This window comes from Panulirus ornatus, chromosome 7, assembly GCF_036320965.1.
Source record: "Panulirus ornatus isolate Po-2019 chromosome 7, ASM3632096v1, whole genome shotgun sequence".
In the NCBI taxonomy this organism is placed as follows: domain Eukaryota; kingdom Metazoa; phylum Arthropoda; class Malacostraca; order Decapoda; family Palinuridae; genus Panulirus; species Panulirus ornatus.
The window spans coordinates 29,093,135-29,114,466 of NC_092230.1; the positions used below are offsets into that span (position 1 = coordinate 29,093,135).

A 21,332-nucleotide genomic window follows, 5' to 3' on the forward strand; every position below is an offset into this window, starting at 1 on the left:
TAAGTAAGGAAAGGTTGACATAGAGGATATATGTTTCAGAAATGAGGACACGAGGATAACGGGGAGACCAAACTGGTGATGGAAAGCTGTTGTGAAAAGGATTTTGAGCCATCAGAGATTGAACATGCAAGAGGGTGAAAGACGTGCATGGGATAGAGTAAATTGGAACGATATAGAACATTGGGGTTGACGGACTGTTAGTGGACTGTACCAAAGCATGTGAAACTTCCGGAGTAAAGCATGGAAAGGTCTGTGGGGCCTGGTTGCGGATAGGAGGCAGTGGTTTCCGTGCATTACATATGATAGCTAGAGAATGGATGAATGGATGTGAGCGGATGCGGCCTTTCTTCGTCTGCTCCTGGTGCTACTGAACTAAAGCGGGAAACAGCGATCAAGTATGAAAGAAAAGAAAAGTTTTTATATATATATATATATATATATATATATATATATATATATATATATATATATATATATATATATATATATTTTTTTTTTTTTTTTTTATTTATTTATTTATTTATTTTGCCTTGTCGCTGTCTCCCGCGTTTGCGAGGTAGCGCAAGGAAACAGACGAAAGAAATGGCCCAACCCACTCCCACACACATGTATATACATACACGTCCACACACGCAAATATACATACCTATACATCTCAATGTACACATATATATACGCACACAGACACATACATATACACCCATGCACACAGTTCACACTGTCTGCCTTTATTCATTCCCATCGCCACCTCGCCACACATGGAATACCATCCCCCTCCCCCCTCATGTGTGCGAGGTAGCGCTAGGAAAAGACAACAAAGGCCCCATTCGTTCACACTCAGTCTTTAGCTGTCATGCAATAATGCCCGAAACCACAGCTCCCTTTCCACATCCAGGCCCCACACAACTTTCCATGGTTTACCCCAGACGCTTCACATACCCTGATTCAATCCACTGACAGCACGTCAACCCCGGTATACCACATCCATCCAATTCACTCTATTCCTTGCCCGCCTTTCACCCTCCTGCATGTTCAGGCCCCGATCACTCAAAATCTTTTTCACTCCATCTTTCCACCTCCAATTTGGTCTCCCACTTCTCCTCGTTCCCTCCACCTCCGACACATATATCCTCTTGGTCAATCTTTCCTCACTCATTCTCTCCATATATATATATATATATATATATATATATATATATATATATATATATATATATATATATATATATATATATATATTATCCCTGGGGATAGGGGAGAAAGAATACTTCCCACGTATTCCCTGCGTGTCGTAGAAGGCGACTAAAAGGGAAGGGAGCGGGGGCTGGAAATCCTCCCCTCTCATTTTTTTTTAATTTTCCAAAAGAAGGAACAGAGAAGGGGGACAGGTGAGGATATTTCCTCAAAGGCCCAGTCCTCTGTTCTTAACGCTACCTCGCTAATGCGGGAAATGGCGAATAGTATGAAAGAAAAGATATATATATATATATATATATATATATATATATATATATATATATATATATATATATAGAGAGAGAGAGAGAGAGAGAGAGAGAGAGAGAGAGAGAGAGATTTCTTTCTCTCTCTCTTTTTCATTATTATACTTTGTCGCTGTCTCCCGCGTTAGCGAAGTAGCGCAAGGAAACAGACGAATGAATGGCCCAACTCACCCACATACACATTTATATACATACACGTCCACACACGGACATGTACATACCTATATGTTTCAACGTATATATATATATATATATATATATATATATATATATATATATATATATATATATATATATATATATATATATATATATATACATTAGACGAAATAGCTTTTCCGAGGACAAGTGGACTTGGTTTTTGTGTGTCATTCCCCTTGTGCACTTGATTACGTGTACGGGAGTGAGTCCAATTACCCTCACGTGGGGGACAGTAGCCAAAATACTTGGGTCAGGGAGGGATAATGGCGGCGGCGGCGGCGGCGGAGGCAGCAGCACGAGAGATAGCGGCGGTGGCGGCGATGCCGTAGGGCGGGGACAGTACAAGGCAGGTCCACTCGCTCCCAGGGCGGCGGGCTAGTAAGGTAGGTGGCTGGGTATGGGTGCCTTACTGGCGACTCTACCCTCCTCCTCCTCCTCCTCCTCCTCCTCCTCCTCCTCCTCCTCCTCCTCCTCCTTCTCCTCCCCCTCCCCCTCCACCTCCCCCATCAGCTGTTATAACCAGATTTCCCGAACTAGTGAACGACAAACTTTGCATCACGTCTACTGCATTGAAGCAAGATTGAGTGCACGTAAGATGGTGGTACAAAAGGAAACATTAGTGACATCTGTGATGGAAAGACGTCTAAAACGGTGATCGTCAGTGTCTAAACCGGTGGCATGAGCGTCTAAAACCCTGATCTAAGATGATCTAATGTGGTGATGTTCACTGAAGTTGGTTGTGGTGACTTTGACGTGTACACTGGTGAGAATATCGTCTCAAGGTCTACCTACTGCTGACATTCAAAGTGGTGGTGATTTTTTTTTAATGTCTGAAGCAGAAAACATGTTTAAAGCGGTGATGATTAATGTCTAAAGTAATGATAACCATGACTAAAGCGGTGATGATTAACGTCTAAAGCAGTGATAGCAGTGTCTAAAGCGGTGATGATTAATGTCTAAAGCAATGATAACTATGTCTAAAGCGGTGATGATTGATTATCTAAAGCAGTGACACCACGTCTAAAGCGGTGATGATTTATGTCTAAAGCGGTGATAGCCATGACTGTAGCGGTGATGATTAATGTCTAAAGCAATGATAATCTGACTAAAGCGGTGATGATTAATGTTTAAAGCATTGATAACTGACTAAAGCGGTGATGATTAATGTTTAAAGCAATGATAACTAACTAAAGCGGTGATGATTAATGTCTAAAGCAATGATAACTAACTAAAGCGGTGATGATTAATGTCTAAAGCAATGATAACTAACTAAAGCGGTGATGATTAATGTCTAAAGCAATGATAACTAACTAAAGCGGTGATGATTAATGTTTAAAGCAATGATAACTAACTAAAGCGGTGATGATTAATGTCTAAAGCAATGATAACTAACTAAAGCGGTGATGATTAATGTCTAAAGCAATGATAACTAACTAAAGCGGTGATGATTAATGTCTAAAGCAATGATAACTAACTAAAGCGGTGATGATTAATGTCTAAAGCAATGATAACTAACTAAAGCGGTGATGATTAATGTATAAAGCAATGATAACTAACTAAAGCGGTGATGATTAATGTCTAAAGCAATGATAACTAACTAAAGCGGTGATTATTAATGTATAAAGCAGTGACAGCCATGATACCACATATGATAACATTTAGATCGATGATAGTAATGTTTGAAGGCGTGATTATAATGAATAAAACTCTGGTTATAATGTCTAATGATAATGATGTTTAAAGCGGTGATAATTGTATACTTAAAGCCATGACAATAAGATTTGTAGCTGTGATGATAATGTTTTCAGCCGTGATGATCATTTTAAGACCCGTGATAATAATGTTTAAAGTGATGATGATGATGATGTTTAAAGCGATGATGATGATGATGATTAAAGCGATGATGATGATGATGATAATAATAATAATGATAATGTTTAAAGCGATGATGATGATGATGATAATAATAATAATGATAATGTTTAAAGCGATGATGATGATGATGATAATAATAATAATGATAATGTTTAAAGCGATGATGATGATGATGATAATAATAATAATAATGTTTAAAAATGTAAAAAGTTTGAATCTGTGATAATCATGTTTACAGAGTGAAGATGATTTCTGAAGCCCTTATGATAATGTTTAAAGCAGTCATGATAATGTTTAAAGCTGTAATCAAAATGTTCAGAGTAGTGGCATCGACGTTTAAAGCTTTGATGGTCATGTTTAAATCTGTGATATTTTTTAACGAATGTCTAAGGTGGTATAATTATCGCGACTGATGTAGTAATGCTAACATTTGAAGTGGTAATGTTGACGTTTAAAGCGGTGATAACAGAGTCTACAGCTGTAACATTAGGCCCTAATACGGCGATGTTAGCCATTAGTGCGGTGATGTTGGACTCTATAAAGTTCTGTTGATATCTCAGACGATGATATTAGCATTGTAAGCGGCGACATTCATATAGAAAACGGTGATAAAAGCGTAGAAAGCGGGGAATTTTGTGCCGACGGCAGTGATATGAACGTCTACAGCAAAGGTCAACGTTTCAAGTGTTAACATTATAACATCTAGACGTTAACATTAACGTCTGAAGCGATGACGCTAATGTTGAAATCGAGGTTAACATTTAAATCGTTGATTTTAACGTCTAGAGCTGTGAAAATAATAATGTCCCTGGCGGGGGATGAGGCTGAGGTGTGAAGCGGTGATGTTAACATCTGTAGCCGTGTTGTTGTATATAAAAAAAAGCGGTGACGAAAACCATGCCTCGAGGGTCGCTCGTCTCACAACCGTGGGCTGAATGTTGGTCGCGGCCGAGAGTGACGCGGTGAAGTGTGCGTCAGCGAAGGAGGCCTTTATGTCTCCGTTGCCATTGTGCTGGTCACACCGTTATAGGCTGATACGCAGGGTGTCTTGGTGGCGGCTTTGGTGCGAGCCCGCCAGCTGAGGCAGGGGTGGACCGTGGGTGGAGCGGCGCGCGCCTGCTTGTTGAACCCAGGGTAGCCGTGGGTGGCGTGGCGCGCACCTGCTTGATGAACCAGGGGTAGCCGTGGGTGGAGTGGGACACCCATCCCCACCCTTACTTAAGACGGAAGCTCGGGGTATGTATACTTCCTCGCCTTGATACATGCGGACTGGCGTGGCACGCTTCCTCCCTCCCCAGTTCACATTCACCAGAATAAAGAAAGTGATGTTATCTTGTAACTTCCTGTTGTGTCTACACGCACAGAGTACAACATGGAACTCATAGTTTGGCCTTGTGGACCACAGTATCAAGTCTGATTCCAACTTTTTTTTTTCTTAAATCTATAGTACTTCCTTCTATATAACCAAGTTCGCTCTAGACTCAGTCTATATTGAGAGTAATAGTTTCGTTGTCAAGAGATGAGTCAGAATGGTATGTTGTACTGTAGCCATCATTTTCTCTTCAAACTTCATCCTGGGTAACGAATGAAGGGGGCGTCTGTTGCAGGTATCTTATCCAAAGCACCAGGCTCTTTCTGCCTTATCAGACAAGCGAATTCATCCACTCATGGCGTTTCCTCCTCCCGCCCACCAGATAGCAGCTGTCAGTTGATTCAGACAGACTCTCCGGCATGAGCAACCAAATCTAACCCAAGATCGCTATTACCTTCGTCAGGAATGTCAGTATCTAGGACAAGGCGCCTACCAGCCTAATGAGTCGCCCACAGGAAGAGCAGATCCGTGCATCATGTCTGGCAGTACACTGAAGTTCCACTGAAATTATCCATGACAAAATTGACCATAAACTCCCCTTTCCAAACACACACACACACACACACACACACACGCACACGGGCCTCCGTGGTGTAGAGGTTAACGTTCCTGACCATGAGCAACAAGGTTCAACCTAGGGGTCGGTCCCACATAGGTTCGAATCCTAAGCATGGTCTTACGTCATGGCAGAACCACGTGACAAAAGGCAAGCCACTGTCATAGGCAGACCACGTGTCAGAAGGCAAGCCATTTGGCAGAGGAGGACCATATGCTATACAGATCCCGACACCTAATGGTGAGGGTTGCATCCCTTGGTCACCCGCTGCTGTAGCCAACCTCATCGTGTTACCCACTTAACTTTAGCCTTAGACTTGTGTCACATGTTGTAACCTTCGTTACAACTCCTGACATTTAAATGTATGATCACTAGGTAACCAACACAGCCATGTGAAGGCTGTCTGGTTGTTAATGCTGTGTATGTAAAGGCTGTTTGGTTGTTCTTGTGGTATGTGAAGACTGTCTGGTTGTGTGTGTGTGTGTGTGTGTGTGTGTGTGTGTGTGTGTGTTCTTGCCATTTATGTGGATATCAAAACTACCTCTGGTTGGAGGGTTTTATGTGTGGTTACTCTCCTTGAGCAAGGAGGTATGACCTTTGGGGTATAGTGGGTCAGGTCATCATACCCATAGGGTTGTGCCCACACGATCATGAGATTAGCAGTATAACGCTTTCATCATTTCACTCTGTGCTTGTCTTTGAAGTGGTCATGTAGAAGGAGGAGTAAGACGTGCGCTACCTGCACGGTATTTGTGATGAAGACGTTGACTTTGTCTGTGGTTGTTTAGCATTGCTTCTGCAAATAGTGAAAAGTATTAGTTGCTGAAAGATGTGCTACAGAGAGAGTCGTGTGTAACATACCCGTGTTACTAGAAGGAGAAGGATATGCCTCGAGCATAGCTGTATGTACGCTGATGGTGTAAATATGTAGGAGGGAATGGAGAACTCGCATGCATGAGGCAGTGGATCTGCTGGCGTTCCTCAGGGCCGAGCATGTTCTCCACAGAAAAAAGAAATTCGTCGAAATATTCCACAAGTAAATCAGTCATTCCAAGCGGCTTGGCTCTTTCCTTTCATCAGATCTTTATTTGTGATTCGAGTGTATTATTCTTCATAATCTTTTATACTTTTCACAAGTTAATCCTGAAATATGCAATATCTACGCCGAATTATCTCAGTGTTAGTGTGGCCTTCACTGTAGCTAGGAGACAGGAAATCACATCACTTTAGAGATAAGTAAGTTAGGAGATATTAACGAGACCAGATATTACACTGAGACTCTGACCATATGGGCTGAAATTAATGCGGTCTTATGGTTCACATGGCTGCGGAGACAGCCGGACCAGTGAGTGATTCAAGGCTTCACTGGTTCGTCAGACTCGAGGACCATTCCTCTCTTCCAGGGGTCTTCGAGTATGGTTCTGTCTGGCTTGGGCGTAATCAGCGATAAGTGCCGGGCACTGAGCTAGAGATAACGTCCCCTGGTGTAATGAGAGGTGCGTTTCACAAGCCGGCTTTAAGGTAACTGAGTCACATTGTTGCCGCTTGATAATACGTCACACTTCTCTCCTCAGTACTGCTCGAAGAGAGTCATATGACTCCCGAACTGTGTTGAACCTTCAGCTGACCAGATATGTCAAACGGAAATAAGGCAGTGTCTCTCGTCGCTTTCCCGTCCTTCTAGTACTGACTGTGGACATATTTTTTTTTTCCAGTCCTATCGCTCGCATGGGTTTAGAAATAACGAAAAGGAAATTGTCTTTCCTTTGTTATAATAAACGTTGCCGTGTTATTTATGTGCGCGCGCGCACACACACACACACACACACACACACACACACACACACATTTATATATATATTATATATATATATATATATATATATATATATATATATATATATATATATATATATATATATATATATATATATATATCTTTTCTTTCTTTCAAACTATTTGCCATTTCCCGCATTAGCGAGGTAGCGTTAAGAACAGAGGACTGGGCCTTGAGGGAATACCCTCACCTGGCCCAATTCTCTGTTCCTTCTTTTGGAAAATTAAAAAAAAAAAGAGAGGGGAGGATTTCCAGCCCCCCGCTCCCTCCCCTTTTAGTCGCCTTCTACGACACGCAGGGAATACGTGGGAAGTATTCTTTCTCCCCTATCCCCAGGGATAATATATATATATATATATATATATATATATATATATATATATATATATATATATATATATATATATATATATATATATATATTCCTTTTTTCATACATACTCGCCATTTCCCGCTTTAGCGAGGTAACATTCAGTAACAAATGACTGAGTCTCAGAGGAAGAATCCTCACTTGGCCCCCATCTCTTCCTTGTTTTGGAAAAGTAGAATGGGAGGGGGATTTGCAGCTCCTCGCTCCCTCCCCTTTTAGTGTCCTACGACATGCAGGGAATACACGGGAAGTATTCTTTCTCCCCCATCCCCAGGGATATATATATATATATATTTATATATATATATATATATATATATATATATATATATATATATATATATATATATATATATATATATATATATATATTCTTTATTTTCTTATTATACTTTGTCGCTATCTCCTGCGTTAGCGAGGTAGCGCAAGGAAACAGACGAAAGAATGGCCTAACCCACCCACATACGTGTGTATATACATAAACGCCCACACACGCACATATACAAACCTATACATTTCAACATATACATACATATACATACACAGAGATATACATATATGCTCATGTACATATTCATACTTGCTGCCCTCATCGATTCTCGTCGCCACCCCGCCACACACGATATATATATATATATATATATATATATATATATATATATATATATATATATATATATATATATATATATATATATATATGAATATATGTTACGCCTTTATACTGAGGGATGGAAGCGTCGTGGTCGCGGGTCACACCACGGTGCTGAAGGGTCGCGACATTTCAACAGAGGCAGTGATTGCGCTATAGACCCGAGCCCCAACCCCACACACACACACACGCCGCCCCAACCTATGTGTTTGGCAACATTGGAAAGTCAGGTGTACGTGGAGTGTGCCTTCCCTTGAAGTGTGCCGGAATGTACCACGTTATACAATGACTGACCAAGAGGCTTGCCAGAGTGTAGCTTGCCTCACACACACACACACACACACACACACACACACACACACACACAAAGAGAAACTGTTGTGGATCGTGAGTTAGAAGGAATGATTAACTGCATGACTGTGACAGTACGACCCTGAACTACGACTGTACGTACGACCCTTGACCAAGACCATCCGACTCATGAGAACTTTGGTTATGATAGCCTGGTACTTTGACCTGATGCTTTGCGAGTGAAGAGAATTACATTTCTTTTCGTTATGGAAGATGTCACTGTGAATTTACACCTTCATTATGTATCGATCTGCTTCAGGCGTTACACGTGAATTTATTCTGTGAACAATATGCCTACCGCTTAAAGGAGAAGGAAAGGCTTTCAGTGGTGATAACTTGTTGCCTGTTGACAGTACGTAACGCCAAGGGAATACAGAGGAACACAGCGCATCAGACTTCTGGGTTCTTCATGATCAACTCGCCTCCTTCTGCATGACACATTCTCCTTATTAGAGCTGTCTCTATGTCGTATGTGAACTAGGTTATCTTATTTCTTGATTCATCTACAATTATCTGATTTAAGCCATGTGAAGGTAGATTTGTCAATGTATATATGGAGAAGATGGCTGGCTGGATGTGTGTACGGTATACTGATGGAGTGTTTACCTTCCAGAATAGTGGTGACCATGATAGTGAAGTCGTTAGTGTCGTGGATGGCAGGCCTCGGCCGGGACGCCAACACGACCGTCCTGGCCTCCATGTCGTCGTTAGTGTTGGGCCCCCACCTGATGGACTACTGGAAGGAAGCAGGGCACCTAGTGGAGGGCCTCCAGCAAGATGGCTTCCCATGGCACCTGCTCTCCTACCTCCTGCTTACGGTGGCCATCATCTACGTGTATCGTCTGGCCTTCTCTCCTCTGGACAGGGTTCGGGTGAGTGCTTCTGTTTCGGCCTGTGTTAACGGCGTCAGCCACAGGGAACTATGGGTAGTCTCTCAGTCTGGCCAGGGTGATGATGGAGGTCGTATGTCTGGCTGAAGACACTGCCTAGACACCTATGGCGGTGGTGGGGTTGCCTCGGAGAGGGAGGATGAGTCCCAGGTTCATAGGTGAGGAGCGGGAAGGGTAGAACGTGTTTTCAGATGTAGTTACTGAGGAAATGGAGGATAAGGAACGTGGTCTTAGACGTAGTTAGTGAGGGTAGAGAGGATAAGGAACGTGGTCTTAGACGTAGTTAGTGAGGGTAGAGAGGATAAGGAACGTGTTCTTAGACGTAGTTAGTGAGGGTAGAGAGAATAAGGAACGTGGTCTTAGACGTAGTTAGTGAGGGTAGAGAGAATAAGGAACGTGTTCTTACATGTGGTTAGTAAGGAGACAAATTGAGGAACGTGTTCGTAGACGAATAAGCATTTCTTAGCTTAGCCATGCATTTTTTTTTTCAAGTCAAGACACGTACACACACACACACACACACACACACACACACACACACACACACACACACATACACCCAGTGGAGTGATGAAGAGATCTGTTGAGGAACAATTACTCACCTTGATTTATGTAAATAACTTGCCAGGAGGTAAGAACTCCTACCTGTATATGTTTGCCGTTAATTCCAAGGTCACAAAGGGGAGGGAAAAGTGAGGGGGATTGCTTCTATTTATAAGGGAACCTAGACAAGTTCCAAAGCTTCTCTGATACATGGTTGATGAAATTCATCTTAAGTAGATTTGAATAACCTAAATGGATCACAGTGAAAGAAGGCCTCAGTATGAATATCATCCAGCTGGATATAAGCTGCAGGAATCTTTGTATGAGAGTGGCTTGTGAGTCGACATCGTCCGTAACTTGTTACCACAGTGCAACGTTATTAGAGAATAGTAAAGGAGACAAGTTTGTCTGCAGGTAGATTTCAGAATAGCATTTAATCATGTGAATAAGGACGTATTTAGCAAGCTACTCAAATTTAAGTTTGGAATATGCTAATAAGTTTTAGAATATGCTAATTACGTTAAATCATGGAACCAAAACCAACACAAAGAACCAAAAGAGATAGTCCAGAGGAAGGCAACAGGGATGGTAACGGAGAAAAGAAAAAAAAAACTAACAAGGAAAAGGATACAGACTGTAAATTCGCCCACCGTTGAGGAGGGATGAGTGAGGGGTGACCTGATCACAGCCTTTAAGATTCTGAATTAGCCTCTGATGATGTGGGTAAGTAACAGTTCCACGAAAGATGCAGAAATAGACCACCTAGAAGATGTAACAAGATAGACCACCTGGAAGATGTAACAGGATAGACCAACTAGAAGATGTAACAGGATAGACCAACTAGAAGATGTAACAGGATAGACCAACTAGATGTACCAGGATAGACCAACTAGAAGATGTTACAAGATAGACCAACTAGAAGATGTAACAGGATAGACCAACTAGAAGATGTAACAGGATAGACCAACTAGAAGTAACATGATAGACCAATTAGAAGATGTAACAGGAAGTTAAAGAACAAATTGATTAGAAAGGTGGTAAAGACGTATTTTCGAAAGTTTAAAAGATAAATGATACGGGAAAAGGTTCATGAGATGGGGGCTTATTCCCTTACGGTATAAATGAAGAATTAGTAATAGGTGATTATACACACACACACACACACACACACACACACACACACACACTCACACGTCACTTTAGGGTTAATGTCTTCAGGAAAAAATTCCCCTACCTGCACGTCAGTGAATATACTAGGATGAGAAGGAGTGATGCATCGTCATTATTATAGGTCATCTTCACACATTCACAGGGTGTTAAAATTTTCATGTAATACTTTGATTATGTGGTTAATGAGGAAGTTGTAAAAGCTGATGTAATACAAGATTGAAAAATGAGAGATGTACTCGTGGAAGCTACACAGAACTTGACGATTTTGACCTTAACGTAGATTGGGGAATGGAGTTCAGGAGCCCGGAGCAAGGAGAATTTGGTGGGGCAGTGTATGGAATTTACTGTGGAGGAGGAGGACCATGGTTACCACGAGCAGTCTTAGATACGGAGGAGAAAGTTTATCATACCTTCCGGTGCCTAGTATAGGCTGATATATATATATATATATATATATATATATATATATATATATATATATATATATATATATATATTTAGCCTTCATTATGGCGTTCACTTGCCGTATGCCATCTCAGTTAACACAGAAAATAAGATGAAAAGGATGGGGTGGGAATCTTTCAATAAATAAATGTCAGAAAGCAAAGGAGTTTTGTAATGTGCTGTGACGAAGATAAAGGCGGCACTCCAGCCAGCCAGCATATGTAAGGTATAAGGGAGCAAGGTGTGAGTACATATAGGATTACAAAGGTGATGATGGGGAGATTGTGTAGATGTTGTGGGGTAATTATGAGGAGGGTGTAGATGTGAGTTGTTAGCTGAGACGGCGCGGGCAACTGAATGCCCTTGTCAAGGCCATCTCATGAATGCCATTTCATCGACGAATTCTTAGCGGAGGATGAACAGCTGGGTTAATTGTGGACTGGCTGCCGCATCCAAGATTCGAATATATGCGGACTCGACCCTTGGGAGGGTGTATCTGTAAGTAGATACGTAAGAGTGTGTACATGTAAGGTGATTATGTGGAGACTGTGTAGATGTGAGATGATGATAGGGTAGAGAGCGCAGATATGAGGTTATGATTGGGAGGGTGTAGATGTGACGTGATCATGGGGTAAAGTGTAGATGTCAGATGATGAGGGAGAGAGTGTGCAGATGTCAGGTTATGCTAGAGTGTAGACGTAAGGTGATGATGCTGGGGAGAATATGTAGATGTCAGGAGGGATAGGGACGTTGTGGGGGAGGAGGGAGGGAGGAAAGATTCCCTACTCGGGACCCTAGGGATTGTACTCCCAAGTTGTCAGTTGGTCTTTACACAACACATGAACGCACCGCGTCCCCCCCTCGACATAACAATATTCTATTACTCGTACCTGTTGCGACAACGCCGGTGCGGTGGCGTGTGGCAGGAGACAAAGACACCGAGGATTTGGCAATGTGGTTTAGGAGAGGGGTTGAGGGCAGCGGCCGAGTCTTGGTGACATGATCCTGACTGGAGGGCGAGGGGTTAGCTGTGCTCACCTCCGGGATGCGGTGCGGCCCATGGCGTGTGTGCGTGTGTGTACCTCTTTACACAATGATGCATTGTCGCATCTTACCCTTGGACGCACGCTTCTTGGACAGAGGGGGAGAGAGAGAGAGGGAGAGGCCTGAATGACGCCATCTGTCGTAACTTATCCCCATGCAACAGTCGGACAGGTAATACCATCCCCAGTGAATGGCATGTCATAGGTTGACGTCCCGTGTCGTAAGGCGGAGGGCTTTTGTTACGAACGTCTGCCACGCTGACGTGATAGGCAGTGGAAGTTATGCGACATGTGTGACACGAGCCATGATGTGTGACACGTGTGACCAACAACTCTGACTGAGTCAGTATCCCCGGGAGGATACAGGTGCTTTATGTGTCGTCATTCGAAAAGGTGCTTCTGTGTTCTCCGGTGGACGCTGCATCAGTCACACTGCTGGTTACATGTGTTGCCCTCTGTCACAGGTGTATCCTTATCATCCAGTGTAATACATGAGTTTACATGAGAGTTTACATGAGAAAGACAGAGAACAGGAGGCATGATTGGCCCACGACTGGGTTGTCTGGTATATATATAAAAAAAAGGAGTTTAACTTGACAAGAAGTAATTTCACTAAGCATTTTTTTTTCTTAAGCTATCATTGACTCCTCGATACTGCACATTAGCCTTCTAGTGTCCGCTGTCCTTTATACAATTATTTCTAGCGTTTCTCTTAGCATATACCTGAATTTATAACATATTTGTCTAAACGACTTTTGAAGGTATTCATAGTCGTAGCATTCACTACGTCTGACGGTAACATATTTCAGTGCTCAACACACCTATAAGAAAAGCTTTTTCCCCACGGCCGTACTACATCTTATAGCTTTGAGTTTTATTCCATTTGTCATGGTAACCGTATTTTCTTGTATTTCGAAAAGATGTTCATGATTTACTTCATCGAACTTGATCAGAGTTTTGAACACTTGGATCAAATCGCCGCAAAGTTTACGTTTTTTAAGGAAAGAGATCCACTCGTTTTAGCCTTTCTGTATGCCAGATTTCTAAAGGATGGGATCAATTTTGTAACGCGTCTTTGTACTTGCTCTAATTTTTCTTCTTTTTTTTCTCTTTTAAGTTTGAGGACCGAAACTGGACTGCATATTCAGGTTGTGGTCTTACTAGAGAATCATAGTGTGTGAATTGTTTCTGATGTGTTGTAATCTATGTTCCTGGCAATGAAACCTAACATTTGGTTACTTTTTTTACTTGCTGCTTGACACTGTTTAGTGTACTTCAGATTGTTGCTAATGACAACTCCAAAGTCTTTTTCCTCACTTACTTTACTTAGAGAGTTTCCGAATAGGTTGTAATCGTGAAGTATATTCTTGTCTCCAAAGTGCATATTTTTACACTTGTCTACATTAATCTTCATATGCCATCTGTCGGACCATTCTGTTAATAAGTTAAGATTTCTTTGAATCATTTCGTAGTCCCGCCTGTTTACAGCTCTGTCTCCAACTTTAGTATCGTTAGCAAATTTGGAGATCTTAGATATGAGACCGAGTTCTAGGTCATTAATGTATATTATGAAAAGAATTGGGCCTAGGACCCACCCCTGTGGCACACCACTCTTTACATCCGGCCAATTTGAGACTTCGCCGTTTAATACTACACGCTGCTTTCTTCTGGTAAGCCAGTCTCTGGTCCATGTACAGAGTTCTTCACCTATTCCGTGTGCCTTGAGTTTATGTAAAAGTCTCTTGTGAGGTAATTTATCGAAGGCCTTTTGGAAATCTAAATATACTACATTAGACGGTACTTCATCATCCCAGTTCTGGTAGGTAACATGAAAGAATTTCAGCTAATTCATCAGGCAGGATCTTCTATTGCGAAAACCGTGTTGGTTGTCCGATATGATTTTGTGATCCAGGAACGTGACGATTTTATCTCGTATTATTTTTCCATCGTTTTACCTAACACAGGCGAATGGCTAATTGGGCGGTAGTTCAAGGCACACTTTTTGTCTTGTATATATATATATATATATATATATATATATATATATATATATATATATATATATATATATATATATATAATATATATATATATATATCTTTTCTTTCTTTTATACTATTCGCCATTTCCCGCGTTAGCGAGGTAGCATTAAGAACAGAGGACTGGGCCTTTGAGGGAATACCCTCACCTGGCACCTGACCATCCGATAGAGGTTTGTTGAATATGTCTTTGTTATGGGGCGTATCAGCTGTCTCCTGACCTCTTTCAAAAATTACTTCGAGTACGTGTCCTGTGTCACGTGCGCTGGTATGACAGGTGTCACACAGTGTCACGTATGTACCCGCATCACGCTGCCTTATAGCGTCACCTGTGTGTTTTTTTCTGTCATGGCAGCTTTCCTTTCTGGCTAGACTCTGACACAACATTGCTCAAGAAACCGTGGAACCTTCTTTTTTTTTTCCCCGTAGCTTACGTTCTTCTCTGTATGTTCAGCACATCATGGCGACAGAGGTCTCCAGCACGGGAATAACAGTCAGTTCCTTCAGCCCAGTGTCACCAGTACACCGTGGAAGGTTGCAATAGATGCCGTGGCATTGAATGCTAAAGAACGGGCGTATTGTTAGTGGTGAGGTGAGATGCGACAGTCTTTTGGTAATGTGGAATAACTGGGCAGAGGGAACTGCAAGGTATATGTTGTAGACTGGAGGAATAGAAGAGTGGAAGAACTTATATATAGAGAGAGGAGGGAGGTGTCGTGCTATTGAAGATGGAGATGGTGATGGAGTGAAGCAGTGCTCTTGGTAGTACGGTATACGAGGGGCGTCTCACTGATGGTCGGGATGTCCACACCGACTATGGTCATGATCAGTGTGACAGTCCTTTCGAGCAGAAGTGAGATTGGTAGAGGACGTTCGCTGGAGGGAGGGTAATGGCGGGTCACCAGGGGAGGGTAGTGGCCGGACAGAGAGTAGTGGCGGCTGTCCGGCAGCGGGAACTAGTAGTGGGAGTCCGGGTTGGGGAGGTCAGTGGAAGTGCCCGGCTGGGAGAGGTCAGAGAGGCAGGTTAGACCACAACAACCCTCAAGGTGCCTCCTGGGTCATCCTGCAGGTCATGTCTTGTCTTCTCACGCTATGTTGCCAAGGCGATGATGTAGCGTACACCGGAGTTCCATGCCCAACTGTGAAATTATTGTCATTTATGATAATCATGATAATGATATTGGTAGTAATAATAATAATGATAATAATAATGATAATATTGATAATATTATTGTTATCATTAATAATGACAATAATCATTCTTAGGGTTATCTATAGCCAGATACTGGAAATATACAGAACAAATTCACACAGCGTAAACAGTGAAGCCATAAAAATCCACCTTCTTCCCGTAACATTTTTTTCTTATGTAGTGCCCTTACCTCAATCCTGTCCCTGCCACTGAGTGTAGCGCAGATTTTGAGATGTAGGTGCCCTTGAAAAAGGGGTCACCGAGATAATCAAATAGAATATATATATATATATATATATATATATATATATATATATATATATATATATATATATATATATATATATTAAAATTTTATCAGTGTTCACTGTAGGCCCCGTAGGCCGTCCGCTCTCTGGCCCCGAAGATGCTGTACATAGATCAGTTCCCGGACAAACCCGAGAATGGTTCGAGGGAAGGAGGCCTCATCATATGTAAACTAACACAATGTCATCGTTCAACAGTGACCTGAGACTGCTAATGTGAGGACTGTTGATACAGAACGGTCGTGAAGGGAAGCACTGGTGATATAAGCAAGGAAAACCCCGGTCACTTAACATCATCATTAATCGTTTTGCTAAACTTGTATTTCTTTTCATTTATTACGTAGATATTTTATGAAAATAACGAAGATTCATTCCATGCAGTATATGAATATTCTCTTATTGACAGTAAAATTATTCGGTACGATAGTTTTATAGCCAATCGTTGTCCGAACTAGAGGTGTCTTACGATGGTGTTGGGGCAAATGATGAAATTCTATTTATACAACGTTTGTTGGGGCAAGCACGTATCACCTGTGTTGTGATTAAGTAAATTTGTGCCGTGATGCTGAGGATGACCAGTGTTGTAACGTGTTGCAGAGGAGTTTAGTGATGTGGTGTTCTGCTGAGCGTGTTCTTGTTTTATGATGTGTTGCGAAGGATGTCCAGTGTTGTGATGTGTTCTGAGGATGTCCAGTGTTGTGATGTGTTCTGAGGATGTCCAATGTTGTGATGTGTTCTGAGGATGTCCAGTGTTGTGATGTGTTCTGAGGATGTCCAGTGTTGTGACGTGATGAGGATGTTCTGTGTTTGGGACACAGAAACAAGGAGTGTTGAAGGATGTCCTCTAATGTATACTTTACAGAATATCACGCGTTGAAGGTCATGGTAACCATAATTCTGGTTTCCCCCAGAGGTATGGAGAGAGAGAGAGAGAGAGAGAGAGAGAGGATCCAGTCACAGTGTTGTAGAACTATGGGTGAATCACAGTCTTAAGAGAGAAGTATAGAAGTTTCTGGTGTTCACGATATAAGGAAGAGAGGAGGCACTGTTGAGGAATAGGTAAAGTAAGTGTAGGGAAACTTTAACCATAGACAGCATGAGTGTTTAAGGTTCGTGTCGAGGTAGATGAAAGGGCAGACACGTCAACAAGGTTAAATGGATATCAGGCACCATGATGGACAATGAGAAGCAGATAAGAACCGAAAAATCAAAATCCATTAGATAAGTTGATAAAGGAGGGACAGTATTGCCATACGATGAAATATATACTGGAGATATAGATGTAAGGTGAGCAGTTTATTTCGTTGCTTGGGAAGGCAGGAGGTTAGATGGATGGTGGACCTGGAATCTTGCATCAAGGAGGCAAGTCAGCCGAATGACTGCAGTTGTCCGGACACAAGAGAAAGTAATTTACAGGGGATTTTCAACGAGATTTTCATCATTCGATTTTTATCGGAAATCTTGTCTCTGACTTATGGAAGTTGAAAAGGAAAAAGCAACGAAATCATGCAGACCTCACCAGTGAAACAAAGCCTTCTACTTTACTATCTGGTCTCTATGAGGAATGTGGGATACTGCGACTGTCCCCCAGCAAATAACCTCGTTTTAGACCATCAGGTCTTCTGTTACGTGGCTGTCCCATGTACTGTCCTCCAACAGATAACCTCGTCATAGACCATCAGGTCTTCTGTTACCTGGCTGTCCCATGTACTGTCCTCCAACAGATAACCTCGTCATAGACCATCAGGTCTTCTGTTACCTGGCTGTCCCATGTACTGTCCTCCAACAGATAACCTCGTCATAGACCATCAGGTCTTCTGTTACGTGGCTGTCCCATGTACTGTCCTCCAACAGATAACCTCGTCATAGACCATCAGGTCTTCTGTTACGTGGCTGTCCCATGTACTGTCCTCCAACAGATAACCTCGTCATAGACCATCAGGTCTTCTGTTACGTGGCTGTCCCATGTACTGTCCTCCAACAGATAACCTCGTCATAGACCATCAGGTCTTCTGTTACGTGGCTGTCCCATGTACTGTCCTCCAACAGATAACCTCGTCATAGACCATCAGGTCTTCTGTTACGTGGCTGTCCCATGTACTGTCCTCCAACAGATAACCTCGTCATAGACCATCAGGTCTTCTGTTACGTGGCTGTCCCATGTACTGTCCTCCAACAGATAACCTCGTCATAGACCATCAGGTCTTCTGTTACGTGGCTGTCCCATGTACTGTCCTCCAACAGATAACCTCGTCATAGACCATCAGGTCTTCTGTTACGTGGCTGTCCCATGTACTGTCCTCCAACAGATAACCTCGTCATAGACCATCAGGTCTTCTGTTACGTGGCTGTCCCATGTACTGTCCTCCAACAGATAACCTCGTCATAGACCATCAGGTCTTCTGTTACGTGGCTGTCCCATGTACTGTCCTCCAACAGATAACCTCGTCATAGACCATCAGGTCTTCTGTTACGTGGCTGTCCCATGTACTGTCCTCCAACAGATAACCTCGTCATAGACCATCAGGTCTTCTGTTACGTGGCTGTCCCATGTACTGTCCTCCAACAGATAACCTCGTCATAGACCATCAGGTCTTCTGTTACGTGGCTGTCCCATGTACTGTCCTCCAACAGATAACCTCGTCATAGACCATCAGGTCTTCTGTTACGTGGCTGTCCCATGTACTGTCCTCCAACAGATAACCTCGTCATAGACCATCAGGTCTTCTGTTACGTGGCTGTCCCATGTACTGTCCTCCAACAGATAACCTCGTCATAGACCATCAGGTCTTCTGTTACGTGGCTGTCCCATGTACTGTCCTCCAACAGATAACCTCGTCATAGACCATCAGGTCTTCTGTTACGTGGCTGTCCCATGTACTGTCCTCCAACAGATAACCTCGTCATAGACCATCAGGTCTTCTGTTACGTGGCTGTCCCATGTACTGTCCTCCAACAGATAACCTCGTCATAGACCATCAGGTCTTCTGTTACGTGGCTGTCCCATGTACTGTCCTCCAACAGATAACCTCGTCATAGACCATCAGGTCTTCTGTTACGTGGCTGTCCCATGTACTGTCCTCCAACAGATAACCTCGTCATAGACCATCAGGTCTTCTGTTACGTGGCTGTCCCATGTACTGTCCTCCAACAGATAACCTCGTCATAGACCATCAGGTCTTCTGTTACGTGGCTGTCCCATGTACTGTCCTCCAACAGATAACCTCGTCATAGACCATCAGGTCTTCTGTTACGTGGCTGTCCCATGTACTGTCCTCCAACAGATAACCTCGTCATAGACCATCAGGTCTTCTGTTACGTGGCTGTCCCATGTACTGTCCTCCAACAGATAACCTCGTCATAGACCATCAGGTCTTCTGTTACGTGGCTGTCCCATGTACTGTCCTCCAACAGATAACCTCGTCATAGACCATCAGGTCTTCTGTTACGTGGCTGTCCCATGTACTGTCCTCCAACAGATAACCTCGTCATAGACCATCAGGTCTTCTGTTACGTGGCTGTCCCATGTACTGTCCTCCAACAGATAACCTCGTCATAGACCATCAGGTCTTCTGTTACGTGGCTGTCCCATGTACTGTCCTCCAACAGATAACCTCGTCATAGACCATCAGGTCTTCTGTTACGTGGCTGTCCCATGTACTGTCCTCCAACAGATAACCTCGTCATAGACCATCAGGTCTTCTGTTACGTGGCTGTCCCATGTACTGTCCTCCAACAGATAACCTCGTCATAGACCATCAGGTCTTCTGTTACGTGGCTGTCCCATGTACTGTCCTCCAACAGATAACCTCGTCATAGACCATCAGGTCTTCTGTTACGTGGCTGTCCCATGTACTGTCCTCCAACAGATAACCTCGTCATAGACCATCAGGTCTTCTGTTACGTGGCTGTCCCATGTACTGTCCTCCAACAGATAACCTCGTCATAGACCATCAGGTCTTCTGTTACGTGGCTGTCCCATGTACTGTCCTCCAACAGATAACCTCGTCATAGACCATCAGGTCTTCTGTTACGTGGCTGTCCCATGTACTGTCCTCCAACAGATAACCTCGTCATAGACCATCAGGTCTTCTGTTACGTGGCTGTCCCATGTACTGTCCTCCAACAGATAACCTCGTCATAGACCATCAGGTCTTCTGTTACGTGGCTGTCCCATGTACTGTCCTCCAACAGATAACCTCGTCATAGACCATCAGGTCTTCTGTTACGTGGCTGTCCCATGTACTGTCCTCCAACAGATAACCTCGTCATAGACCATCAGGTCTTCTGTTACGTGGCTGTCCCATGTACTGTCCTCCAACAGATAACCTCGTCATAGACCATCAGGTCTTCTGTTACGTGGCTGTCCCATGTACTGTCCTCCAACAGATAACCTCGTCATAGACCATCAGGTCTTCTGTTACGTGGCTGTCCCATGTACTGTCCTCCAACAGATAACCTCGTCATAGACCATCAGGTCTTCTGTTACGTGGCTGTCCCATGTACTGTCCTCCAACAGATAACCTCGTCATAGACCATCAGGTCTTCTGTTACGTGGCTGTCCCATGTACTGTCCTCCAACAGATAACCTCGTCATAGACCATCAGGTCTTCTGTTACGTGGCTGTCCCATGTACTGTCCTCCAACAGATAACCTCGTCATAGACCATCAGGTCTTCTGTTACGTGGCTGTCCCATGTACTGTCCTCCAACAGATAACCTCGTCATAGACCATCAGGTCTTCTGTTACGTGGCTGTCCCATGTACTGTCCTCCAACAGATAACCTCGTCATAGACCATCAGGTCTTCTGTTACGTGGCTGTCCCATGTACTGTCCTCCAACAGATAACCTCGTCATAGACCATCAGGTCTTCTGTTACGTGGCTGTCCCATGTACTGTCCTCCAACAGATAACCTCGTCATAGACCATCAGGTCTTCTGTTACGTGGCTGTCCCATGTACTGTCCTCCAACAGATAACCTCGTCATAGA

General features: G+C 43.1%; 1 protein-coding gene across 1 annotated transcript in view; it reads left to right on the forward strand.

The window, feature by feature from the left end:
• The first annotated feature begins 1,948 nt into the window (after positions 1-1,948).
• The window catches only part of nvd (cholesterol 7-desaturase nvd), an 82,862-nt gene continuing 63,478 nt past the window's right edge, over positions 1,949-21,332 (forward strand). Inside the window, exons 1-2 of the mRNA XM_071663385.1 lie at positions 1,949-2,086; positions 9,330-9,588. Of these exons, the coding sequence (XP_071519486.1) occupies positions 9,343-9,588 (246 nt within the window). The 5' untranslated portion in view covers positions 1,949-2,086; positions 9,330-9,342. The remainder of the gene's footprint in view (positions 2,087-9,329; positions 9,589-21,332) is intronic.